Source organism: Ammospiza caudacuta, chromosome 5 (assembly GCF_027887145.1).
Source record: "Ammospiza caudacuta isolate bAmmCau1 chromosome 5, bAmmCau1.pri, whole genome shotgun sequence".
In the NCBI taxonomy this organism is placed as follows: domain Eukaryota; kingdom Metazoa; phylum Chordata; class Aves; order Passeriformes; family Passerellidae; genus Ammospiza; species Ammospiza caudacuta.
In genome coordinates, this window is record NC_080597.1 from 52277703 (window position 1) to 52305682 (window position 27980).

At 38.3% G+C, this 27980-nt stretch overlaps 1 protein-coding gene across 1 annotated transcript; it reads right to left on the reverse strand.

Moving 5' to 3' along the window:
* On the reverse strand, window positions 1-27582 carry PPP1R3A (protein phosphatase 1 regulatory subunit 3A). Its single transcript, XM_058805250.1, has 4 exons — window positions 26789-27582; window positions 6228-6286; window positions 5985-6121; window positions 1-3771 (listed from the first exon to the last, which is right to left on the reverse strand). Exons 1-4 carry the CDS (start codon window positions 27580-27582, stop codon window positions 1282-1284), a joined length of 3480 nt encoding a protein of 1159 aa, XP_058661233.1. The 3' UTR covers window positions 1-1281.
* Between the last annotated feature and the right edge of the window lie 398 nt (window positions 27583-27980).

The window sequence follows — 27980 nt, forward strand, 5'->3', positions numbered from 1 at the left end:
TTTTTTATTTCTTAATTTTTATGGCTTCAGCAACATTATGCAATCTTGGTGCTTCTTTTAATATCCTACCTGTGGTAGCATCTGTGGCCATCTTCTGGGAAATGGCTGAAGAGCATCATAACCTGGCCATTCCTTTCTTTCTGGACAAAATTTGGGCTTGATCTTGTGTGGGACACTCGCAATGTTGGAGCAGCAAAGCTGCCCATGTGTCTGCCCCACAGGACTGCTGCACGAGATCAATTTGGGCTCTCCCTAGGGCAGATGCTAGTCTTTTCTGCCTCACCCAAGCCAGACAAAGCAGCCTCACTGAACAGCAGGGTCATGCCCAGTGTTTTCTCTTGGTGTTTGATTAGCTCTAGGTCGCGAGCCACAGGAAAAAAAGCAGTAAATCTAATTCAGACATGCTCCACACAGTTATAGCATTCCTTTGTAAAATTTATTTAATGCTTTGTAGATATGCTCAAGCCATTCTGATGAAAAATATCACTCAAAGGCTTTGCCCAGAATAACAGTTCAGTAAAATTCTCAGTCATGTTTCTCTGTCCTCATTTGCAAAACCCCAAAACTTTTGTGCATGTGAGTGATCAGAAAGAGGCCTGTGGCTATGACCTTCAATCTTTACAGGGTGGAAACAGCACATCTATTCTGCTACGCAGTTACATCCTGGAAGTTACATGATGTTACTGAAGTCAAAGCCTTACATTTTTCAAACAGGAGTACTGCTGAAGCTCTAAGTCGAAATAATGAAATAAAAATTTGGAAAATTGTATTAAACTATCAACAGATGAATTGCTTAGAGCATTGGCTAATTACACTAGCAGATTATCAACTGCAATGTCAGCACCAAAATACTGACTTAGGTTTTATATTGTTTCTTGTGTTGTTATGTACCACACAGAATCTTGGGAAAAAATTCCCAGAAAAATATGAAGCTTTAATGCAAAAGAAATTAAAGCAAGTAAATGGTGGGTTTAAGTACTACAGAGACATGAAGCATTGCTTTTTCATATTTTGCTAAGAAGCAACAGCTGTACTTCATTTTAACTTGATGTGCTTCAGAACTCATACTCATATAGGTATTTAATGATCCAAACATAATGGTCCTGCATAGTTTAATTACTTATATGAAGGCTCAACTTCATATGTAATCTCTTAATAAAAGATGCTGCTGTGAAAATCTTGCTTTGGTTCTAACAAAGAATAAACTCTTTAACAATGAAAATGCTTTGGTAGAATTGAAGATTATTGACTATGGATCCTGAGCAGAGCTGACAGTCAGTTTTATTCCTTCTTAATAGACTCCTTGCTTCTTCTTCCTTCGTGGTATAGCCAATACAAGGAGAACAGGTAGAGTGCAAGGCAGACCATCAAATCATAGTGGTAGAGTGTTGCAGCAAATAGAAGAAACAAGAAGAAACAGAATATTTTGAAAGCAATATGTTTTAAACGTGGAGACTCGCTAGGTAATTTACAGGCTTCACTCTTCTGGTTAGAAATATCTGCAGAATCAGAAGCATGTTGGCTTTCTTTCTTTGAATCGTCAAGCCAGTTTAGTGTTTTCCCCCCTGTTATTAAATGGTCAGCTGGAGAGTCTGAGTCTGTTCCCCCATTTTCTTTGGTAGACTTACTAATTAAAACTTCTGGCCTCCATGACCTCTCTTGTTGGAGCTCTGCATGATGGAAAAATTGACCTGTATTCCTTCCTCTTCCTTCTCCAGAAGTTGCTGAGTCTGAAGCAGAAGGTACTTCTCCTTTTTCAACTTCACGAGAGAAGCTTTTGTTAAGACATGTTATTTCATTTGTTAGATTTAAATTGTACCCTGACTCAGCAGCAACGTTGTCAATGACATTGGATTCAAAGTGTCTATACAGGTGCCCCCTGCCTTCTTCCAGAGTGGGCCCTTCTGAAGATGGCACTGAAGAGCTTTTATAATGGTAACTAGGCACAATATTTGTACCAGAAGGTGGCATTTTTGTTTCAGCTTTAGAACAGAAACAGGAAAGTGTATCACCATGGCTTTCTTCCCTGTAGACCTCTTCTGCTTTCTCATGGTATAGATGCTTCTGAGTGCTCAGGGGACTTTTAGGTACTTCTGAATGTGAACCCTCCTGCAAATCTTTCCTTCCCATAGCAGAAGCCTTTACTGCTTGTCCTACAGGTAGAATATTGTCTGGTTGTGCTTTGGCACATTTTTCCCTGCTATTGCAGACAGATTTCGTTTCTCCTTGCAGTGTTTCATGTACGCCTGCATTATAAATACCTAAAACTGATTCCTTTTCAAATTCAGTGTCATATAATACACCCACTGTGTTGAGTTGACAAAGAGCATAATGTGAACCATCATTTCTCCCTTCATGTGTATCAAACGCTGTTTCCTTTTCCTCTGTGGGCCTGTCACTTAGTGCAGTCTCTCGAGGTAGCTTAGCAATTACTGCTTTTTCACTGCCAGGCATTTTTTCTGGAGCACTTTCTGATGTTGTTTTAATTATATAAGCTGTACCTGCCTCTGCTTTCTCTGTAATACCCTGCTCAGAGACAGAAGACTTTTCACAACTCTCTGCCTCCTGGCAGGTAAACAGCTCCTTTGTGGAAGTCATGGTCTGAGGTTCCACGCTCCCCCTCACTCTCCGCCAAACCTCACTCCCCATTCCTTGCCACCTCTGCTCTGCAAAATTTGCTTCGTTTTCCCTTCCGATTGGTCTCCCTTTATTTGTGTTGTCTGTCTCTCTGTCTTTTAATCTCCTGAATCCTCTGTGTTCCTGAGTGTCCTCAGGTCGCCTTTCATCCACCCTGGTGGCCCTGGGTGCCTGCTTGTTCTCAGCTGGCAGAGGCGCTGGGTTCAGGGCTTTGGCGTTGTGTTTCCTGTGTGCCTTGAAAGGCTTGGAAGCTTCCTCCTCGCCTATTGATGTCAAGTCTGCTACTTCAATAACTTTCTTCTGCTTCCCCAAATCAGTGTTTCTTTCTGACATTTCACCAACTCCTTTTTTTTGTGTGGAATCTGTTGAGACACCAGCATGCGCAAAAGTGCCGGCATACAAATCTTCGCTTAAGTGTACCTGAACTTTGCTTTCAATCATCTTGATTTTTCCTTCATTTTTGTCAGCATCTGACAACAATGAATCCAAAGTTTGGTGAGACATTTGTGGTGCCTGGTGTTCCAGAGCTGGATTAGCATTGCCATCCAGCATCCTTGCTATGTGTGCATTTAATTGCATGGATTTGTCATGCTCTGGTGAAATGGTTTCTGGTCTCGTTTCACAGGCCCCTTCTGAGGTACCAGCAGCATCCTCACTGATGAATAGCCTCTCCACCATCTTACTTCCAGAGGAGCTATCTATTTCACCTTTTGAAATATCTGTGTGCCTCTCTCCTTGTCGGTTTGAGCCAGTAGCCATAACATTGATAGCCTCATTCTGCTTTGTCAGAGGAAAATGTTTTGCCGATAAAAGGCTTTCACTGGTACCAGTATGTTCCAAAGACCGCCCATAGCTGTTTACTGAGCCAGCAGTGACTTCCTTCCCTGGTAGCTGATTACTATAATCTTTTACAGAATACTTAGCTTTATCTTTTAATTCTTCTCCTATCGCATGTGAAGTGGTTTCAGATGAGGAGCCGATAGGCACGGGGTGCAAGTCACTGCTTCTTTCTATACTGGTTGGATTTTTCACCAATCTTTCAGTTTCACTTGGAAAATTAATTGGTTCTGTTGTATAAAAATTCCTTTCATCTCTGGAAGAGGTACCTCTAGCTCCTGTGAAGTGCTGATTTAACTGAAACAATAGAATAGAAAAGAATGATGAAAAAGTGCTTTGCAAAAATATGCCGAATGAAGGAGGCAGGATTTCATTATAGGAAGTTTTGTTTTCAGTAACAAAGCTTTCATGGAAACATGTTCCAAACCATTTGCAAAATTTGCATTGCATGTATTTTTTAACATAGGTAATGAGCTTTATGGTGGTGCTGAAAGGAGCAGGAAATAAAATAGTGTTCAGAACCCTCTCTCTTTATTCATGAGTTCAGTAAGCTGCTAGTGGATTTTATACAAATTAAATCTGAAGAGAATATTTCCTTAAAGGCAGGCTAATTTGTTCACTATGCATTTGATTCTAGATTTGGAGAGAGGAAGCCGTGGGGTGAGGGGGGAGGACTGGTGCTTAAACAAGGGCATTGATACAGTACATCAGTGTCCGGTAATGTACAGTATTGTCCAGTAAAACAAAGACACATTTCACACTGACAAATACTGTAAGGATTATCTGTGCTTCATTTCTCTCAGGGACCATTTTACAGGCTTCAAACCAGACTGTTTTTAGACAATCTGGTAAGACATGAGTTGGAAATGAGATTAGCGAAGTAAAAGGCCAGAAACTAATCATTCTCCCTCCTAGCTCCCAAATATCATATTGCATTATTCAGCTATGCCTGCTTGTCACTGCACTCTCTTCTCACTTTAGCAGTCACACTGATAGCACTGGCTGATCAATTAGAGGCTAGCTTCTTGGGCACCCCTTTATACATTTGCACTTGCTGTAGATACCCCCATTACAGTTTCTCTTATTAATATGTTTTCTGCAAAGCCTCTGCAAACTATTAATAGTAAAACGTCACTCAAAGAAAAGTGAGGGAGCTAATGTCTCTGCAAATTCTGTTTTAATGACCCTCTGCCAACCAGTGCTCAAGTGTATTTGAGTTCTTCGGTGATGCCAACTGTCAGGATTTAACAGTGAGATGCCTGTGTTTTTTTCCCCTCCTCATAACTGACATTTGCATGATCTCAATAATTATATGCAAATCTTACGATTTCCCCTTCTTCTCACATAAGGCTCATGTTACTTGTCAACTGCACAGCTGTCTTGTGAGCCAATGCCTGTGTGTTTCAAAGATTTGGTTTTATTTCCATGTATTATAAGCCTTCATTGTTTAATTCATTAAAGAGCGCACAGTGCAAATTAACATCTAAATTATAGCTCCCCCTTCATTTATTGTACGGACAAGTCTGGCAATTGATAAACAAATGGTTATATTTGATCCCCTTTTTTGTAAAAGGGTGGACTGAGAACAACAAGGGATTTAGAGGTCTTCCTTTGCACATTTCGCCATAAAGAAAAAAGAACCAAAACGTTGACTTTCAGGCAGTGAAAGGTCCCACAATAGGCAACAATTTTCAACTTTTTAAAGTAAAAGACAAGAAAATTTTATATTCAAATGAGAGGAATTTTTTCTCTCTGTCAACAAGAAAAAAAAGAATGGTTCCCATCTTCCTCTCTTATCTGATTCACCATTCACATTTTCACAGGTGATAGCTATTATAATCTATGATTATGAATCTGTGCACCCAAATGATATGAGCTGAGTACAGACACTGGGAATAATGGATTGCTGTATGTGTCTGATTTATTGCCATTTTTTCTTTCATACTGAAAAATTCAAGGCAAACCACACACACACATGCGTTCGCACAAATCCAAATAGATTGAATGTTCACCGAGTGTGAAATTCATTGGAAAAAAAATAATGTAAAATACTGATACAGAAGAATCTGCTAATATAAATATATATATACTTACTAAGCTCATATTGTTATCATTTCAAAAATCTCATAAGTAAACAGTACTATAAATACTAAAAAAAATATAAATAGAAAGCATATATTTAAAAATATTCCCATCCTAGAGAATAGGAGGGAAGATTTTTTTAAATCTTACCCTCCTAATTCCTTAGAACTGTCTTTTAGAGCCTCAGGTAAAGAAGTAAAAGGGATATGTCATTAATTTAAGACCAGAAAAAGTTGATGCACTATACCGAAATCAAAGCACCTTCTATTGTTGAATCAGTTAGAGATTCAGTGTAAGTACAGACCAAGGCTTTACATTTGTAAATTAGTACATCAGTCAGCTCTGTTAAAAGGGGGCATTTCACCAGCTTTGAAGCGTAAATGGATTCAAATCATTTAATACTGTAGATATAATTGTATAACACTTACCAGCAACTCTAATTCTTTTTCATCATCTTTGTGATCACCCTGGTTGTATTCTGCAATTTTGTCTTTTATATTTTCTTTAGCTAGTTTCTTGTCTTTGTCTTCTGCTTGTGAATAAACAATTTCTGGGATGTTTGTGTCTGAAGAGTTAAAAAAACAGTTGAATAATTTCCATGATGTTGGTTGCTACACTATTTTTAATTAACGTGTGCAGTAAGGAAGAACTAATTAAACCGGGTGTTGTACCTGAAGTCCTTGAGTTATTCCATGTGCCACCATCAGACGAAGTCAATATTTCTTCTTTTCTGTGAAACAAAAAGGAACTTCTTGTGTTATTCTGCAAAAATTATTGTTCTAATTCCCCTTAGACTCAAATATAAAGACTACTGGTTAATTACACAACATTTTAATGTTATTTGAAATTCTGAAAATAACAGCTACAAAAAATGTAGTGCTTTTTGAGTGACCTGATATTAAGGCTTGGTCATAAGAAAGAATTGGCTGAGAAAATGAGAATGTGTTGACCTTCAGATAACATTGCAAATCTGATGGGTTTTCCCAGGCCTTTTCTGAGAAAGCAGCACAAAGGTGATTAGATGGGTCAGTGACAGGAGAGCATAATTTTGAGGTCAGGCAAGGGTCTGGAAGGATATATGTGTTCAAGAAGCCAGGGCTCCCTCTTGCTTGTGTTTTTCAAATATTTATATATTTACAGAGATGGCTGAAAAAGACATCTTTGTTACCTGAAATAAATCAAAATATTCTCCCTGCATGTGTATAAATCCTGTTGCTAAACTATGCCTGGCCAGCAGGAATGAATTCTGCTTCCCTCAGCCAGTGCAATTTTTTCTGTTGCTTTGCTGGCAGTGAAAAAAAAGGCCAGGTTGAACACAAAAAACACCTACAGAGAGATGCTGAGTGCCTGCAGACCTCATCAATATCAACTGATATCAATTGAACTGCTAACAGTTCAAATTGTGTGGTTATAGGGATCTAATTTTTAGTGGAAAAGGAAAAAAATGTTAAGAGAATGTCACTTATGTAAAATGTAAATTATTGTATCACTCCTAATGACTCCTCTATGAGGAGAATTTTTTTTTCTGTAGGTCTTAATTTATGTGATTTTCAACCAGCCGTCCACCTCTGTTACTGAAAATTACTTTCTAATTTTCAAATATTAATCTTTTCCCCTTCTATTTTCTCCTGGTGTCTTTCATTTGAATTGATATAACATTAACTCTGCCACCTAAATGCTTAATTCAGAAGGAGGATGCTAAATTTATACACTATTAAAAGAATGTAGACATCTACTGTCACCAACTTTTTAAAAACCAGTCTTTATAGGGTTTGCCAGCCTAAGCAGACAGAAGCTCTTGCCAGTCTTGCATCTGATCTCTGACACTGGCCACTATCAGATACTTTAGGGGAAGATGTAGAATTGTTGTAGGAAAATACTTGAAGTAATTGGCACTGCCCTCTTAAATTTCTTCTCGGCCATTTTTTTTGTTAGAAGCTGTCCTTGAAGCACAAGATTTAATACTCTCTCAGGGATTCTTTTTCACCATTAATTGCAATAATGCTAAATATTCTTGCAATCTCTATGAATGTCATGTCCCTCTTGAATTCTGGTATGTGCATAACCTCCATGTGGTTTTCACTCTTCCACTCACAATGAGTTGTCCTTTCCCCTGACTGCAGTTGCTACAATCTGCATTTAATTCTGAAAAATGTGGCAGATCCACTTTTTTTTAGTTGATCTGTGGAGGTTTTAAGGTAAACCATTTGTGCTTATTATTTATACACAGGGGTTTGGGGAGGTTGGTTGGTTTTTGTTTGTTGGTTGGGCTTTTTTACTGTTCAAAGGCTTGGCTTAGTGTTACATCTAGTTCCCAATTTTCTTCTGCCCTTTTGTATCTTTTTCACTCACCTGCTTCCATAAATCTGGACACTGTGTAGGTTGGGGTTTAACCACGATACAGACGCATCAAAACATTTAGGTGCTGTTAGAGTGTCTGCAAAAGCCCCAGATGAGGAGCCAAGACATGTATAACACATGAACTGAATCATCACCCCAAAACAGTGATCCCAAAACAACATGGGCCCAGCAGGAAACCTTCCACTGCTTTCCAGTGGGGAAAAAAATAGCATTCCAAAGTGTCTGCATTTCTTTCAATGCAGCTGACTGCCTACAGCGTTCAGCCATATGGATGCCACAGCTCTTGGAAAGCAGGGATGGCACCACTGCTGCTAGAAGGGACTTTTGTCTACCTCTTAAAGGAACAAGAGTTTGACAATTTTTTCATTCAAGAAGCATTCCTAGAAGAAGGGCAATTCTTAATGCCTATATCTTGCTTAACATTCTCCTGCTAGCTAGAGTTCATAGCAACTACTGTGACATCCAAGTAGCAGTGCCACTTTCAGCTTCTATCACACCCTCACGTGATAAAATACCCCACTGCACATCATTAATGCAAAAAATACCCAGACTACCAGAATACAGAACATCTGGGGAAAAACTGGAGGGCAGATTGGCCTACTCTTGATGGAGCTGGATGTACAAGCAGGATCCTTACTCTTTAACTTAATTTTCATACCTTGGAGAAAGGAGAAACTGAATTCTGCCCCATTTCCTGTGTTACCTATACAGTAATCTTTTTTTTTTTTTAATAGAATTTTTCAGGGTAAAAATATAGGCACAATGTTTGAATAAGGATGTTAAGGCTGAGTACCTATTTTATAGACTTTTAAATGTACAGGTATAAAGATGCTTCAAAATGAATAATTATGGGTATGTGCCAGGATGGTGTTACCTTATCTAGCCTTATTGTTCTAAGCATCTGTGCTCAGGCAGTCCTGTATATCATCCCTATTATCAGAGGTGAAAGATTATCACTTCCAAAAGGAGATTCACTCCCTCTAACATGGGAATCATGAGCAAGATGGGGTGACACATCCTATGAAGGCACTTCTTTACCTCTGAAAGGGACTGAACATGAAGGGAACCTGAACCTACATCTTGGGCCGTGATCTAAAGCTGCATGACTCTCACCTGGTAACTCCAAATTCAGACTGGAATGTAGTTATGGAGTTTCAGTGGCTGGGACTGTAACACGCAATGTATGTGTGATCCAAGTCCCCCAGTTTTACTTTCGCTGTGATTTAAGCAGAATTTTTGCTTAAGTTTTGTTCTAGTAGCATCTGCAGCCCTGGTCAACAAGTTTCTTTTCACAACAGCAACACAGCTGAATTATGGCAATGATAACACAGCCTCACAGCTACACTGCAGGGCTTGTAGCATAATTTCTCTCCTATTTCACTTAATTTTATAAAGATTTCTGGTTTATACCCCATTGTTTGTGCACACCTGCCCTGCAAATAGCTGAGTACAGGGAATGTCAATGTAACAGTTATTTTACTTAATTTAATTTTAGATCAGAAATATCTGTCCTCATATAATTGTTCTCAGGGGAAATTTAAAATTGGCTTAAATTAAGGATATTGATACTGTAGAATTTGAGGATCACAATGAGCATAAAACAAAAGTAATTTAAATCACTACTTCAATTTAAGAAATGATACTTTGAGGGTCTGGGTGCATATAACTTTTGGACAACCTCAAACCTATTTGTATATCCTAAGGACTGAAATACTTCCCAAAAGCCAATAAAAATTAGCCCTTTCATCACACAAAGGCAATTAGAAAGTGTTTGTCTAGTTTGTAAGTTTTTTCTCCATATTTCTCTGAAAAGGTCCTAGCACAGTGTCAGAATTTCATGAGCAGATTTTTAAATTAGAATATTAATTAAGTTTTTGTTTCAGGAATTAATTATTGCACTTTGTTGTGAAGTATGCTCTAAATTTGCCTAGATGATGAGAGACACAACATTTTTATTCTGTTAAAAAGTGTTAACTTTTATTTTTAAGTCATCCAGGTATTCTTACAACAATGCAAACTAGGGAAAAAATCCATTATGTCAGATTATGCAATTCCATTCCAGCATAAGTAGCCATAAACCTGCAGAAGCTCTGTTGCTTTTTCTCATTCAGCTGAATGGGGCACATCTTCATAAAGTTCAACAGGAACTTCTGAATTTCTACCAGCTTAAAAACCTATGCTCATATGATTCAGTCTTGATGAAATTATCATTCACTTGTATTGAGTTATAAAAATAAGTCAGGACTGAAAACAGGTTACATTGTAATTTTGCAGTAGAAAGAACAAATATGAAGTTCAGGGGCTGATTAGTAGGACTGAGAGAACTGAAAATGTGACTGACATGTGAAGGAGTTCAGAAGTCCCAAAGTTATGCGAAATTGGCATCCCAGAGAGGAAATGTTAAATTAAAAATGTGAAGAGTAGACAGAAAATATCTAAGTGACAAGAAAAAAAATTAGCAATAAACAATATTTCTTTGACTTCATGAAGAGTTGGGATAAACTCGGACATATCAAAGCTTTTGAACTAGCCCTTTTAAGTTAATAAGAATTTTTTAGAAGTGAGGTTTCATCAACATTTCAGATAATCTATATATGACCCCACAAACAAAAGACTTCTCATAAATTCTTCTACCGTAGTGCCAGTGGTGGGACAGATTCTTATAGGAAGAGAAATCTTGCAGGGCATAACTGATAGGAGCAGCAATTTAGAAAATTTAATTATTTCATGCAGTCTGGGAGCAGAACCTGTTTAAATATGCTCCAATTAAGAGAAACAGATAATCTCCAACCCAAATATGAGAGACTCAACAGAGGAAAATACATATTCATTTAAAACCTTTGCTATTCAGATCTATTCAAGTGGTCCTATACTGTAACAATATCAGAAGAGTTGAAAAATAGAAGCTATATTTAGGAAAAAGAAGAGAAATAGTGTCAAGGCAACTACAGGCCCAGGTGTCTTTGAAAAGTTTTCACAATAGACTTAAAACAAAAATGAGAACAGAAATATAGATAAATGGAAAATGGCATAAAAAATGCCAGACTCACCTGATAATATCTGTCTTTGATAAGATTACTACATTTCCCTTGTCTAAAAATCAGTTATCTGGACTTCATTAAAGCATTTGTTGTGCAGCCACATGGGAAATTTATTAATTAAACAGGAGAAGAGGGAGATGAGCACAAGAGCTGGGCGGTGGGAGAGGGGCTTGGTGCCAAGCAGGGTCCCAGGAGCTGGGCTCTGGAGCTGGCAGGCGTGGCTGGGGAATCAGAGAGGACAAGTCATGTAATCAGACTTACTCAGTCATGTTATTACAGACCAAAGCACAAGAAGTCACAGTTAAATTAAATCCGTGGTAGAGAGGAAGTTGGGAGACATCACCAACACAGAGGAGGATTGAAAGAAACCGGTGGCCTGGAGGATCAGAATAATAGTTAAGGGATGAAATTCAAAATTATAAAGTGTCAGGTTAAACATTTAGGGACTAAAAAGAGTTTATGCCACAAAACTAGGCTTTAGAACTTGGAAGAAACAGGTGAACAAGAAAAACTGGAGGGTTTCTTTGCCAGAAACAGTTTCCAAGCCACTGGTGCGAGATGAGATAGGCACTGTGATATAAAGGCAAACAACGTTCAGCAGCAAGGGGAAGGTCGTCCCGGTTATGAAAGATTTCCAAGAAATGTCCATGTTGTGGCACCAGGCACCAATAATAACTCCTCTAGATAATTTGACTAAAATTTCCAAGAAAGTTTGATACAAACTAAAACATGTTCAGAAGAGGACTAGAGGAAGACTGGCAGGATGAAAAATCTATTTTAATGAAGGAGACAGATTAAGTAGTTCTATTTTCAGCATAACAAAATAAAGCCTGAGAGGAGGAATAAATGCCCTCTATTGATACAGCGAACGGGTAAATACTCAAAAGACAAAAAACCCAGCAAGACTGTTAATGCATTAATATAAAGAGTCGAGAGAAACATTTGTTTTTAAAACTTAAAAGAAGATCTGTAAGCATTAGAAAAGAATATCCTGTAGTTTATCAGTGTATCAGACACAAGAAACTGAGAAGGAATTGTTTCAAGTGTGGAAACAGGAATATATTTTAGTGAACAAGATTATGCAACACATTTTCCAAGGGAATAAGACTTCATGATCCTATAGTCACAGTCCAGCCCTACTTCAAATGCTCCTGTGCAGCTACATGCCCTGGGAGTTATGCTTCCAGGATTTTTAACTATGGGGCAGGAGGTGTTTTGGTCTCCCTGAAATAAATTTGGGACTATGGCCAGGAGTAACAAACTTCATATTGGGTGGGGTTTATCATAGCTTGTCATGATTTTAATTCACACACCAATATTTGGCTAAAAATGTGTCTGTATGTTTGTATAACTCACAGTACCAGTCACTTTCTTCTGTGCTTTATCTACTTATGCTAGATCTTACTATCTAAATGTGATATTTATTTTTAAAAATGTGAAAGCAAGGCTAAAATTGTTGGATTATGGAGAGATTAAAATGTACCTGAAAAACTCTGAAATTAATGCAACCTGATCAATTTTATACTACCTCATATTTAAAAGAAAACGTGGGTAATATTATTTAGTCTGAAATTCAGAGACATATGAGGTTGTTAAAGTATTCAAAGAATGTATTTCTCAATATTTAGTTAAAATATGTAAAAGGGAAAAAAATTTAACACTATTTTATTTCAAAACAGTCTTAGGTTTTGTGGATTCTTTCATGCTTCTGATTTTACTGTAGATTCAAACTCAAACTAAATCAAAATTCTACCCTGAAGGTAGAATTGAATGTATGGAAGTTGAGGTAAAGCTAAAATATCCTCATGAAAAGAGCTGGCAAGACTCAAGTTGTTAAGCAAACCATAGCCACATTTTAATTTCAGGACAGATTTCTAAGCCTAACTGTAGCCTCATACAGCAGCAACCTTCAATACAACCAGTGCTTTTGGATCTAGTGCCAAAAATAGCCAGCCTTGCTGAAGAATGATGCCACTGGGATGTAAACAACATGTGAGATCCCTGAAATGAAGTAGTTACATGTGTCAGCAGTGCTCTATTGAGAAGCAGAGGAGCAAAAAGTAAATTAGGGCAGTTAAGTACTCATGTTTGAGCTGTCACTGGAGTCAAACAGGCAATCCTGCACAGAACTGCAACCCTATGGAGCAGGGAAAGGGAATATGGGGAGGGAAGGGCAGGCAGCTTAGTTTGGTTATTTTTGTATCATTAGCAGCAGTAATTTCAGAAAGAAGTAGAGAAGAAATATCTGAATTTGAACAAGCAACAATAAAACTTATTTTTAAATGTTCATGTGCACATCAAAAGCAGAAAGCCTGCAAAATGTCTTGAAGATCTGGGCGAGAAACTAGAGAAAGGGTTTTCCACCTGTAAGTATAAAATTCAGTAGCATTGTATGCAATATCATTCAAAATCCACAAACATGCAACAAGAATGAATTTCTCAGGAAAAAAGAATTTTGGAAAGGATTAAGAAAGATTTTGTATGTGTAAAGTTCTAAGCAGAGCTTTAAAATTCTATTCAATTATTTGTAAGGCTCAGAAGGATAAGAATTCAAGGTATTTTCTTACTAACATAACCCCCATAACATTGGCTTGCTTTAAAATATTGCTCTATTTGTATTGATCCTAAAATACCAGTTGGACAGGAGAGAAAATATTCCAAAACCAATTCACACTGAGAGAAAAATGCAAGAAGGGAAAAAACCCTTGGTACTATCAAAAATAAAATAGAAAAAAAAATTTAAAATTAAGCTTCATTCTTTCATTCTGGTTTGGGAGCCACCAAAGATCCTGATGTGGACCTTCAAAGTGTAGACTTTGACTTCTTTTGTGATGGTGTCTCCATGGTTAATTTTATTCTATCTCACTGACTGAACATATGAACTAAATATTTAATGAGTATAGACAAACTCATTCCTTGCCTCCATATTGCTCAGTTCAAAACTCACTACAGGGACAAGCCTCCCTACCAATCTAAACTTACATGTGTGTCCTCAAAATCTGAAGTTACAGTTTGAGAATACAACCACTCCACAATTTATTATCACATGCAGTTCTTATTCTCAGGCCCTGGTGCTGCCAGGGAATTCAGAGCAGAGCTCAGGAAGAGGAGCTGGAGCCCTGGCTTGAAGCCACCTTTGTGCCTGCTGGGCCTTGCCTGGCTGTGCCACAGCCCCACCCAGGGTCCCTGATGTGGCTGGGGGTGACAAGGAGGCTGAGAATTACCTGTCTGGGTGCTGGCCTAAGAGGGCAAATATATTATTTCTCCTCTGGAGAGTTTCTAACATGGAAGACTGCCTGCTGGAGGTGTGTCCAATGGCCTCACCACCGATCAGTGCTTGAGCTCCTGTTTCAGGGCTCCTGAAAACTGAGAGGCCACAGAACGCCTGCAGCAGAGACGCGTGCAGTGAGACACGTCTGTGTGCCACCACCTGTGTGCTGTGGAGAGAAGCCATAAAGTGCATGTTCCTCTTCCCAGGGGCAGAGCAGAGCTATGCACAGAGGCTGCAGTGGCCAGAGTGCCTGGCAGTGCTGGCCTCACTGGAGCCAGCCAGCTGGGGGGCAGTAGGATCTGACCTTCTCCAGAGCTCTACCTGCAAGTTGTGTCTGCCCAGGCTTTGAGCCCCTGTGTCGGTAGAAAAGAAAGAGCCTTGATATAGCTAAGGAGCAAAATCATTGTTATTGCCAGACCTGGTGCTTCTTATCTGTTTACCTGCATATTCCATCCAAATGAAGGCAGAATATTATTTTTATGAACGGTACGCTCTCATTTGGAATTGACACTAATGAATGCAAGGCCCTTTCCCCCTCTTGTTTGTACCATCAAATTAATTAGCTCTATTGTGACACCAGTATTTTTCTCAAGTAGTTCAAGGCTTGAGCATTTTCCTTTCTTTTTCTAAAGGGCATCTTCAGTGCCCTTTATCTACCATAAGAATCATGCATCACTTGTATTTTTCACAACTAATGCTGTTTATTATAAAAACTGATTGTGATGTGAAGATTGTTATACTGTGTGGCAAATTGCCCAAACAATTACTGTAAATGCATGAGCCATAAACTGTACTGCCAAGGACACTGGTAGGTTAGCTCCTATAAAAGAAACAATTAGAGTCTGAGGTGAAAATAATAGAGATGAGATGACAGTTATTGAAAAGGCAGAACATCCAGTTTAATGTTGTAAATATAGGTTTGTAGATTACACTGATGGTTTTAAAGTGTTCATGACTTATTGAATGGAATAGAATATTCCTTACTTTAGAATGGGGCCATAATTATTATTTCCTTTTAATTGTGATGTCTGATGCATTTGTGAGCAGTTGTTGAGAACATCTACACATTATACTGATTCTATTTCTAAATTATCGTCCTGCTTCAAGGGTTGGAGGTTTTTTTTTATTTTACTTTCTTCGCATTTTGTTGTTCAGGGTCTGTTCTGAACAAAGTATTTTCTCTTGAGGAACGTGGAGTGCTTAGAGGGTTACAGCAATAATTATTTCAGTTTCAGCCTACACACTTCACTGCTTTAAATCATCATTAGAAGTTTCATCCCTCAGCAACTCCTGCTGAGACTGTCTTAAACTCCAAGAAACAATTAGATAAGAATAGCTAATCTTTATAGCGACTTGTATATAAAGGTATTGATAGGAATTTGCCAGAAATTGGGGGAATATATTTTTTTTCTTAGAAATCATCTAAATACAGAAAAAGGTTATTGCTACGATTGCTAAAGAATTTCAGGAATTCAAACCAGACTTGGAGTGTATGAAGATTAGGATGCATAAAAAAAAAAAAAAAAAAAGATGTGCACCTTCCAAGAGATGTATTGCAATAACTTGTGGTATATATAAAGAAAATGCAAGAAAATTGACATTACTGCCTGAGAATATTAAGCAGTCCTCTGTTTCTTTTTTTAAGAGACAAGACATAGGGATAAAAGGAAGTGAAATAAAGTTCTAATATTTGACCCTATGGAGAGCGCTAAACAACTGGACACAGAATTATGGCTGTCCAAGAAGGCAGAGGTACTGAACACATAAAACCAGAACAGGGAAGGGTCTTCCCAGGGTTTAGAGGAGAGGATGAAATAAGCAGCAGAGCAAAGGGCAGTTTGTGTGAGCAGCCTGTGTGAGCTCTAAACTACCAAATCCATTAGTCAGGGGAAGCTGGAAAAAGCTCTAAAGTGGCTCTGAGAGCAAGTTGCAAGGAAACTAAGTACTCATCTAAAATACTTTTCAGGGAAATGCTCTAGGTCGTTTTCAGGCTTTTACATACTGTTAAAAAAGGATGATCTTAATATGAGTTAGGGGTGTCAGAGCTGTGTTGGAATTCGACGGAGCTGCACTGAAGTTCAGGGAGGGGTTGGGGAGCACAGCTGGGGAGGGGCAGAGCTGCGGGCCTGGGCAGTGGCTGCATCCTCAGGCTGAAATAACTGCCTCTTTCCAAAACTCAGGGCAGAGTGCTGGGAACCAGACCTTAAGGATAGCAGAAGCCAGCAGCCTCACTAATTAGAGACAAACCAAGCCTGCACAGAGCAGTGTGTCTGCATAGAACTGTGGGGCTGCACAGAGCCAGCACCATTCCTCGCTTCCAGGCTCCTAATGGGCACTCCTGAATTCTGACTTCCCAGGTGGCTTTACCTGAAATATGGCCAGTTCCCACCTAAAAGCATTTTGGCTTCACATGATCCCTCCTTGTGCAGATGTCATGTTATACATGCCTGAACCATAACACTGTTATGATATGTCATGTGTGGCAGTATCATGGCCGTCTGTTTATGCGATTATTTTGTTTCAGGAGGTATTTAAAAAATAGAAGCAAACAGAAAAATAATTTAATGTAAACAATGTAGGTAATCATAAATTAAAATTATGTTAGATTCAAAACTGATTGAGACCACAAAGGAAAGGATTCAGAAGCAAAAATTGCAGACAAAATCAACGTCTATAAATGAAGAGCTGTGTGAACCCTGAGCAGAAATAACTGAATAATATTTTAAAGCATTGCCATTACAACTGATCCTATTAAAATGAAGCTGTATGTAAAATAGGAGCCCCAATTGTGAATCTAGGCAAGACTGATTTTCTTATATGACCTTCAACTACCAGCACTGTTAGAGAAAGCTCAACCTAGTTCTTAGTAAATAGGTGTCACCCAACAAATGAGACTGACACTAATTAGCTTCCTTGTTGATAGTCGGGAAGCAGAGGACAGAGGCAGGAGGTGGCGTGGTGCACTCACTGTTAGAGCAGCAGGTGAGGGCATTTGCTGCCTGGCATGGCAAAGGAGGCTGGCGCTGCAGCTGCTGGTTGGAAACCACCCTGGGAATGGAAGACTTCACTTCCAGGAGAGTCAGGCAAGCCAACTTCAGAAGCATTTTGAATGAAAACAGAGCCACAAAGAACCTCCACTGAAATATTTGAATTTTGAAGAAGACAATATTAAACAGTGCTATTTCTTCACCTTGAGGAAATACCCCTTAGTTCTTGTCTTCTCACCTAAGAAAAGGGACTGTTATCAGAAGAGGACAAAAGGTGAGCCTGAAAAAGGACAATAAAGGTCTCTCAGTAACTTTAGGAGAAATTAGAAGGATTTCTACACAAGGAGAAATTAGAAAAGAAGTTTGGAAAGTGAAGTTGAAAGAGATGCTCAGAATAAGCAATATATGGTATGATTAATAGTATCAAGGGGGACATTTGATCAAGAGAGCAGCTGTAAGGGAATTTAAGCATTTTTCCTGCAAAGATAATTCCCAGTAGGATTCAGACAATGTTTGTAATAAATCTATTTTTATTAAGATTATTGGATTGGTGTTATCCAGGGGATTATATTTTCCAATTACTAATATTTTCATTTTTCAGTCTTAGTTTATGATTGAAGCAGGGACATGGGTGGCACAGAACAAAATGCATTGGCCTGACTTGGGATGAGAATAATCATTGCCTCAAAGCAAACAAAGTCCCAAGAAATTAGTCTTTATTTTCTAGCTCATTAAAAAAGACCTTGAGTTTTAATAGCAATACATTCATACTTTTTTTTAAACACAGATGTATTAAAAAGAATGTATATGTCCATTTTAAGATGTTAGTGCCATTCAGTCTGAACCAGGAGCCCAACACCAGTTTGGTGCCAGGCTCAAATATAGCTTTGATATAGCACTGGCTATCCCCAAATCTCATGACTGTAGGTATAAAGACTGCAGAAGAGCCCATTGCATAAGAAGTCAGTTATACCTCAAATTAAGTTATAGCAAGTACAAACAGGAACACTGCCACTTTATTCAGATCATTTCATAGCTCTGTCATGATTGCTGTACCTCATTGTGATATCCATGTAGCCATGTTGAAGCAGTACCTATTCAGAAGTGTTACACATCTGTTTTACATGTGGATTGGTCAGAAAATTTATTGATTCCTTTGACAGAATGGGCTAAGTATTTCATAAACACAGAATCTCTTTCCAAAAGATTCTCCAGGGCAGTGTTACAAAGTCTACAGAGAGATCCATTGTGAATTAGTAATGCAGGCCTTTTCTATTTGGATATCTATCTCCAGGGCCAAGCTGTTGAAAAAGAGGAAAAGGTGAGTGAGCAGTCAAGTTTTCTGAGGGCTAGGCTTGGCCTAATGTGAGAGGATATGCTTCATAGGTCACTATTTTGTCTGGAAGAGGTATGATCAAATATCAAAATTGTTTTATAGAAAGGAGCTGGGGCCAGTGCTCTTCTCATGCTCCTTTTCCCCACTGCTTTAAAATACTGGAGGAAACAAACTTTCAAGTTGTGTCTATTTTGGATAAATCTGAGAGGAGAAAAACATTAACCTGTGTTGCCTCTGGTCTTTTTCTGAATCTCACAGGGGAAATGGAGAAGGAGCAGTCTCTTCCTGGCATGTCAGGAGAGAGTATTTTCCAAGAGGCTGCCTGCAGTGTGCTGAGGCACATATACAAGAAGGTGGGAAGTGCCTTAGATAGACTGTAGAGAGATAGATGGCAGCCAGGTGAGACTAAGACACAGATGCCACTCCTGGGCAGGAAAACAGAAAGGATGACAACAAAAACAAAACCTTAGACAGTTGTTCTTAAGGGAGGAAACTATGATCTAAATCTCGGGAAGCAATTGTAAATTCAGTAAGTATCTCGATACGACGAAAATCCCAGGTGTCATCAGACAAGAGGACAAGAGGCTTTTATAATCTTTTTTTCATTTTTCACAAGTTTACTACCACACAGCAAGAAGGCAGCTGTGTGATAGGTATCAATATTTCTATCAAGAAGACATGGAAAATACCTAGGAGACACTGGTCCATATTTACTTGGGTAGCTGCAGAGACTGACAAACTCCCCAACTCTCTACCATAATATGAAGTGTTTCAGCCTAGTAAATCTCATATTTATCACCCAGTATCTATAAATGTTATTGTAGGGACAACAGTTGTGCATCAAAACAAAACGTAAATGTCAATCCACTTGGTGCACCTAAGTGCAAGGTAAGAAAAACCTGCCAGGTTTCCCTAGTTCCCACTCAATTGTGTAGCCCAGCATCCTTTAGGACTAGTTTGTAACCAGCAGTAATAAATCTTCAGGTTTAGTGTCAGAGTATCAGCTGGTTTCACTAATCAGGAGGAGAGTGGAAAGACACTTAGAAAACCAAGCCCCCTATTATGCTTTGGCATGTCAGCTAATACTTGTGCGTGTCACTGAAGGTCCAGGGATCAAATAACCACTTCTAACATTCTCCCACAGTGTTTAAAAGGTCTTACCCTCTCCTTTGCCCTAAGGCAGGGACTTCATTTAACTTTTAAAGTATTTGTTTGGACCATTTTTCTCCCCTTTTGTAGATGAGAAGATAATCCACATTTTAAATTAAAAATACCGTGGGCAATTGGTTCTCTGGATCTATACTGCAGCTGAATCTATTGCTTCAATGTCAGAGTTAAGGTGCTGGGACTGGATCACAGCTTAAAGTTCATAAGCAGAATAAACAGCTCAGATGACACTGGTAGTCATTGCAATGATTAAATATGACTCCAGTGCTCTCAGCTAATGTTGCACTAACTTTAAACATCTTTTCAAGACTAACATTTAGAAGAGTCAAGTTGAATGTAATGGAACAATTTTTTTTCCAAGTGAACATTTATGAATTGTAGTACCTGAATGGTGGACAGGAGAGGGTATTGAAATGGTCATTTACAGCCTGGTTCAGTTTGCAAAATAGATATCTTCCTAAACAAAAGAATCATTGAACATACAGGAGTTCATTTAGCAATGTACTTCTATTTTTCCAAAGGTCCTTAACCAGCAATCTGAAAGAGCATCTGGTCCTGTAAATATTAACATACAAGGATAGTTTTACACATGAAGAATTCTACAAAGTTCACTGAGACTCCTGATGCTCATTAAATTATTTATTATGCTTGTTGCAGGATCAGCCAGTTGATGAATTTAAGAGTTGTAAGAGTCAGCCATAGTAATTACAGTATTGGTATATTTAAATAAGCTGATGAAATTGTAGCAACTGAAAAAAAAAATCTTAGAAGTGTAAAGCCAAGCAATGCATGGATAATACAAGTACTTATGATGGCTGAGAAATGACACCCAGATTACAGAGCACTGGTTTTATATGATTTCATGCAAACAACTGAAAAAGCTTTGTAACAACCAATATTTCCTACACAATAGAACACAAATTTCTGTTCTGTAGCATTGGTGAGAGCAGTTTTTAAAGTAGATCATGGAAATAAACAAGAAACCACTGATACTAATAAATTCCAGTGTAAATACTCAGCTAGGATTGTCAGTACAACAACATGTTATTTTCATGTATCGTTCCTTTAAGTTTTAGAAGCTTCTTTAAATATTTCTTGTGCAATAAATGGATGGCAGATGGGTGGCACAGTTTACAACCACCAAAAGCAAAAATGTGACAAGTTTTCAGCTTTCAGGTATGCTCAAGTTAGGAGACCACAAGTACAGGAAGAATGTGTCTATTTGTCTGTGCATGCCATTCTAATCCACATGTTCCACCTCTTTCTTTAACACTTCTGTGATAGCATTCATAGACTTAAGCCATTAACCTAAATATCTATCTTCAGGGTATTTAATAAGTTTCATATTTCAAATAGTATACATGTCCAGATTTTGAAATATTATGATTAAACAGAAAAGAAACATCGATCATAGTTTCTGGCCAAGTAGGATTGTTCTCTATAGAATATTTTTCAAGTGGTTTATCTCAGCTTATTTTAAATTACTTTGGAGAGTAAGGCTGCAGCAATTTCCTCAAAAGATAGCCCTTCAGTTGCTGTTTAGAAGCATTCCTAATGCTGAGTCAAACTCAGTTCCCCAGCTTGCTTTTATCCCACTTGTCTGAACAATATATTTTAGAGCACCTTAAATAATTATCTTGTGTCCCTGATAATCATGCTCTTCAAGTATGTAGAAAAGTCTTATTTTGGTTCCAGTCCTACCTAATTCTACAACTGAGAAAGGCTGGCAGTGACCAGGAGGCAGGAGAAGGTCTGGGAATACTAAGTCACATTAAACACAGAGAGAGGAGTGTTCCTCATAGCTGGCTCCCTGTGAATGGATAGCTTCTCCAGCAGCTGCTCCCTGGTAAAAACAGTGACTGCAGTCACTTCCTATTAATAGCAATAAACTTTAGTCAAATCCCATATCTGTATGCTGATCAAGATGTAACTCGTGACTTAAAATGCCAGAAACAACCTTGAGATTAAACAGAGGTACACAAAGAAGATGTGTGTTTTAACACCTTTCCTGCTCTTCTTTTCCCTTCCTGATTATGGTGACACACAATCAAAAGAAAAAGGATTAAAAGGGAATGTAATTCAAATGCCATATTTTAAATGGACCAGATGGGAATGATGCAGTTGTTCTTCATAGCAATGTGCATGAGAGATTATTTCCAAACATCTTTGTCAGAAGCCTTTGATTTTTTTTTTAATCTCATCATGAGCTTGTGGGAAAAGCCAAGAGGAGCAAAACTGCATTTCTCAGCACAACCTAGGCACTGGTCTGCCATCTGCCTGGGAAGACAGAACACAGTGAGCACAATGCAGTCCTGCCAAGCTGCATCTTCAGCAAGTTCTACTTCCTTTGCCTCCCATCAGAAAGAGATGATCAGCATTTGAAGAAGGGAAAGCACTCATGCACAGAAGAACTTTTCTCACGGACAATTTCTTAGAGACCATTCAGCATATATGCTGGCAAAGTTGGCATTGGCAGCCCACAGACATGGGTTTTAATCTCTTCTTTCTCATTGTGCTCATAGAGCAGCTCTTGTAGGAGCCATTGCCCTATTCTTGTTGTGTTTCTAAGTGGCATCATGGAGGAATGGGAATTGATGCACTATCACTCAAAAAAGTAAAGTTCAGCAATTACAAAAAAAAGGCATAGGATCAATATCAGCTGGATCACAGTGATACACTTGTGGATCAGTTCAGTGTGATATATTTGTGGGCTCAGAGAGCTAAGGGACAATAACTCTAACAGTTGTGACAAAAATGCTTGCCTTCCCCTTCCTTGTCAGAGGACAGGAGTCCAAACCTGATACCCTCCTGTAAAACAATTCTCATGCTTATCAGCCACTTTCCTGGTGCTGTCACTTGTGCTCTTGACAGATGGCAAACCAAGGCCAAACACAGAAATGGGATGTAGCATCCTCAGTGACAGGGAACATGGCTTCCATGATTCTATCTCTGCACCTTTCAGCATGATCTGCAGGAGTCTGCCTCACACAGCAGCCAACCACCTCCTGTCTGATCAGACCAATGCAGGAGCCTGGTGTCCACAACAAAATCATGTGGTCTAAATCTGAGGATTGGAAAGAATTCACGTTCAGAATCACTATCCATATCCTAAAAGCATGAGAGTCAAAAAAAGAGAGAAGAGTGGAGCTGATGCAATTAATTTACATTTTTCTGACTTGTATGTGTATGTATATATATGTAATTTTATGTGTAAATATTTTATTTATATTTATAAATAGGATGGAAATTAGGCCTGTTTACTGGTAGAAGATTTTCCTCTTCCAGTGAGTCTTACAATTTTAGGACTCAATTTTTCTCCTAAAGTATATCTATGACTATGTACAAGTTAAGCAAACACTTTCATACAGACCCAAGCATAAATTAATTAATTTAAACATTATTTCCCCAAACTGTATTTTGTCCCTGTGCATCCTTTGAAGACTTTTGAATATCATAAAAATTGTTAAAGTTTATAATGAAATAATTTCAGATGGTTAAAATATAGCTAGTACCAAATACTTTATGAAACTTTAAGAGAAGACTATTGGTTCATACCTAGACACGGAAGCAAAAGCAAATGATACATGAAATGAAGAGGCAGACTTTTAAGTGATGTGGTTCTAAATATCCAAATATAGACAGGTTTCAGCATTAATTATTTGATGCAGTTTTGCTTTTTACTATAATTTTTTTTCAGGTGCAACTTTTGAGGGTTAAGCTCATTTTTAAAATTTATTTCTTAATAATGGTGTCAGAACAGCCTATTAGCCTCATTCACTCATCTTAGTCCTGGATCATGTTCTTAATTGTAACTTGAAATAGTCATATTATTGTGTTTCCCCAGTAACTTCCTCTGAAAGTGAATATTATTCCTTTCAGTTAACTAACACAACTAATCCTTGCTAATGACATTTAATGAGCCACACAAGTATGCCCTAAAGTGGATCAGACTCTCTGCTTAAAAACCATGATCCTGTCCTGCCTCATTTTATAACTGCAGAGGTAAATTGCACATTTTAAGAGAAAGTATAAATATCTCAGAGCCCGGAGTTAAAAAAAAAATTAAAATGTTATTACAAGTTTCTAAATTTGATACTGAGCCCTAAATGAGTGTCCTTTAAAATTATCCTTTTGTTCAGATTGCTATAAAGAAATCTTTAATTTAGGATGTCCAACTCATGGGTATGGATAGCAATATTCCCTACCTGTCACTTTATTGTGAGAATCATAGATAAAATTGCTTTTACTTCTATCTATTTGTAATGCTGCAACTCCAAGGACAAGCTGGTTATGTTCGATGACTCCCCCACTTTGCTAAATGTTCTATAAGCAGCCAGCATAGCACATAGAAATGCTGCAGAGTTTAAAATCCAAGCTAGGAGGAGAGAGAGAGATGGGCTGGTGGAGGAGAGCTGGTAAATGGGCAGCACTGCTCAATGCAAGATGAAGGAGTAACAGCACATCAGCAGCCTCCCTTTGCCAGTTTTGGGGGGTTTGTTTTTCTTGTGCTTTTTTCGGGATATCAAAGCAAAGGAGTTTTAATGAGGGTCTGAAGGAGAATAATGAGGTACTTTTGCAGATGTCTGCAGGGTGTTCCTCCTCACTCAAAGGGGCAACATGTACAAAGACACTCTGAAAAACAAGTGAGCAATGGAAGTTGGCATCTTAGTTCTTTTGAAACAAAAGACCCTGATGCTGACCTCATTTGCACTGGCAAAAGCTGTGACTCTTGTGAATTCAAACAAGTCCCTGTAGCATAAAATTAGTCCTGGGTTACATACTGACAGAACTGTCTGTCAGAAGCCTTGGTGACCACTGAAACAATATTCCAAAGATACTTGCAGCTCATTTTTGCATTTTCTATAAGGTCTCTGTACATTTTCCTGCCACTGAAGAGAGTCTTGAAAGTGCATGGTTGTTAATTGTTTGACACAAATGTGTAGTATATCCTAATGTAGACAAGAATTTGACCACTTTGGTTTAAATATTTTAAACATACATGTGTATATATGTCTATATGAACAAATATACACATAAATATATACATACATACATATATATACATGTATGTATAAACACATACACATAGATGCATTCCTCTTCAGTCTAACATAGAGGGAGACAACTTTTAAAGTCTGATTACAGATAAAGTAATTTTATATTGAGAAGAAGGCACATTATCTTCTTTCCCATTTATTAAAATCGCCCTGCCTGACTTACACATAAATCATTTAGTATATCCATATAAAAGAATATTCCCCAGAAGGAAGGCTTCTACAACTTTTGCTAGCATTATGCCTGTCATGAGAAACTTTAGGGAATTAAACCTGTAGAAGTCATTTGACCTTAGACGTCAATGGTACCTAAATTTTCAGGTTATTCCTGAAACCATCTGGTAGCCCAGGGCTCACTAAATTGAGACTCAGCTCTCCATGTCCATCATGTGTTCCTTGTGGGCTAGCTCAGCTCAGGCTGGAGTCATGCCTATGGTGTTTGATATCACAGCCCTTCTGCAGAGCATCTCAGGTTATCCTTCTTATCCAGAACAGGCCATGTGACACTCCTTAAAATCAGACACAAATGTCAGGAATTCAGCACAGGACATGTAAAAGCATCGTTCCCTCTGCTCTAACATACTGGGACGTTCCTTCATGGAAGTATCATCGTGAGGGCCCCAGAGTTGGCCCAAAGGACACTTGTCAGGAGAGCTTTGTGGACTGGCTATGAACCAGACCTTGGGCTAGCCCCGGGGTGGCTCCTACCCTGTGGTGTTGATACAAGCCCTAAGCTCTACTGTGCAGCTCTCCTCACAGGGCTAATGTGTGATTAGGGCTGGCAGAAGTTCCCAGCACAGCAAGTCTGGTTTTGGGAAGGAAGGTTTGGCACAGAGGAAGCCCTGGCTGTCTCCCTCTTCCTTAAGTTCTCACCACTACTGCTGCTCTGTTCCCCCTTCCCTACCACTTCAGGCCAGTGGAAGAGCACCAGCAAAATCAAACAGCACTGTCTTATTTGGAAAGAGTATGGGAACTAAAACCCCAACAAAAATTCAAAACCACAACTTTAACTTAGTTCTGACATCTGAGTATTGAAAAGGACATTGCAGGTAAAATACAGATTTAATTCTGCAGAAGTCCAAATGATTTATAGTAAATTTGGGGAGGAAAACAAATGAGAATTAGATTTTTGCATGCAACATTATTTTGCTAACAGAAAGAACATAATTAAAAACATTAGGAGAACAGAAGTGACTATTCTCAAGTGTCTCTCTTTATATGCTATTAAAGTATAAGTTAACAACTGCCACTTTATAATTAACATATTAGTTGTCTAAATTTAATCAGAAAAATATGGTATATAGAAGATAAATTCTGAACATTTTTTCTTTAATATATTACCAATTCTGCCTTATAAAACATACTTCATTTCACCATTTGTGAAACAGAAGCATGAACCAGTGGCAGGGAAAAGAAATTATAGCCCTAATATACAATTTGCAGAATAGCCCAGTCACATGCAGAAAAGTTTGTACCAGCTATTTTAATTTCTGGATTCTTCCCTAAGTTATCCACTTCTGCTTCATGAACCACCAGTACCTTTTCTGATTTAATAATTGCATGTAGAGAAAGAACCATGAAATAAATTGTGTGAAAACCCTGCTTTTGTTTTGCTTTTAAATTTTTGTTGACTTACAAAGGAAATGGATGCAAATTTTTTTAACTGTACAGCTACCTTAGTCTGGAACAACCATGCCATTGACATCAGCTCAGTTTCTAAACTACAGAGATCAGAATTGGTACACAGTGCATAGAGGGTTTATAGACCCTCACACTGCTTTTCAAATGAATGCCATGCATAATATTATTATCTAAGCTAATCTGTCTGCAGAAAATCACTGGTTGATATATACAAACACTTTACTGAAACAAGTCTTGGTCTAATTTTTCATTTACAAAACAAAAGTAAAATAGAAGAAAATAATATGGGCAGTCTTGACTCAAGTAAGCACACATAGAAAGTCAGAAATAGCCAGCTATATTCTAAATTACCAAAAATTAAGGTGCAATCTCACCTGCTTTGTGTTGTCTTTAAGCAGCCTTTAAGGCTCCTATCTGTAGCCTCTTTCTGGGATTTATTATCCACCTTGGGCACAGTTTCTTTCTTGTGACAGATCAGTGTGTAATTTTTGTCATCGTTGTTTGCCCAGAAGGTACCAACTGATGTCTCATAGCGGATACAGAATTCCACTTTAACTCCATCTTTCTGGAAAGGAGGCACCACAGAAATCTTAAAGCAGAACTGATCCATCTCACTACCACAAGAATTAGGCATGAACTCTGCGAGGATGTCATAGTAAGTGAGCCAGTTATTCAATGTCATTCGAACATACACCTGTTTTTCAAAGGATACATTGAGGACTCGTATAATGCCGTTCATACAGGTAACTCCAGGCAGGAGCACGACTGACTCCAGCACTACTTTCTGCTCTCGCACTCTTTGTAAAAGTTCTTCTTGAGAAGCAGGTAATGTAAAATGCTGGGAGAAAAAAAATTCATCCTGAGGGAAAACTTCATCTTCTACATAATTTTCTTGTCCTGTATTAGGAAATTCCCAGATATCAAACTCTTTAACAGATACAAGATCAAACCCAAATGCATCAGCAAATGAAACTTTTCTTGAGATGTTGGTGGGAGTATCTGCCTCCTCTTCCTCTGAAGCTGAAGAATTCCGTCTTCGGGGACATGGGGAGAAACGAAGTTTAATGTCAATATTAACATCTTCATCGTCTGAAGTGCAATCATTTCCCGTGGGAACTTGTAGGAAGTTCGCCCTGTTAACCTGACGAGATCCTTCAAAAGACTCCATTGGGCTCTCTGATATAAACTGAAAGAGAACTATACAACTAGTAGCAGCTGCTATTTGAGATACTATGATTTAAAACAAGGATTAATGTTACAGTTGACATGGCAAAAGGGAGTCAGGTCTATTAATAGATGCTATGGTGTGCGAGCTATGTTGGCCTTTCTCCATCTGACAGTATTAGATGTTACAATTTTGGTGTTACATTTGAAATATTGTATTTCCTATTTTTATGTGGCTGTATGTGCTAAGAACAGCATTTAAAGACTGTCTTCTTTGCATAAATTGCACAGAGCTATTTTAACTTGATCAACTTATGTTGCACAAGAAAATTGTCATATTGCACTAATGAGGAGCTATTCTTTTCTGATTAGGAAGTATACTTCACAATATGAACTATACAT

Excerpts from the sequence above, each read along its gene's own strand:
- PPP1R3A (XM_058805250.1), bottom strand. The coding sequence starts at position 27,582 with ATGGAGTCTTTTGAAGGATCTCGTCAGGTTAACAGGGCGAACTTCCTA. Across the intron at positions 6,287-26,788 it reads TTAAAGACAACACAAAGCAG|AAAAGAAGAAATATTGACTT; the intron begins GTGAGATTGCAC and ends TTTGTTTCACAG. Across the intron at positions 3,772-5,984 it reads AAAAAGAATTAGAGTTGCTG|TTAAATCAGCACTTCACAGG; the intron begins GTAAGTGTTATA and ends CTATTGTTTCAG.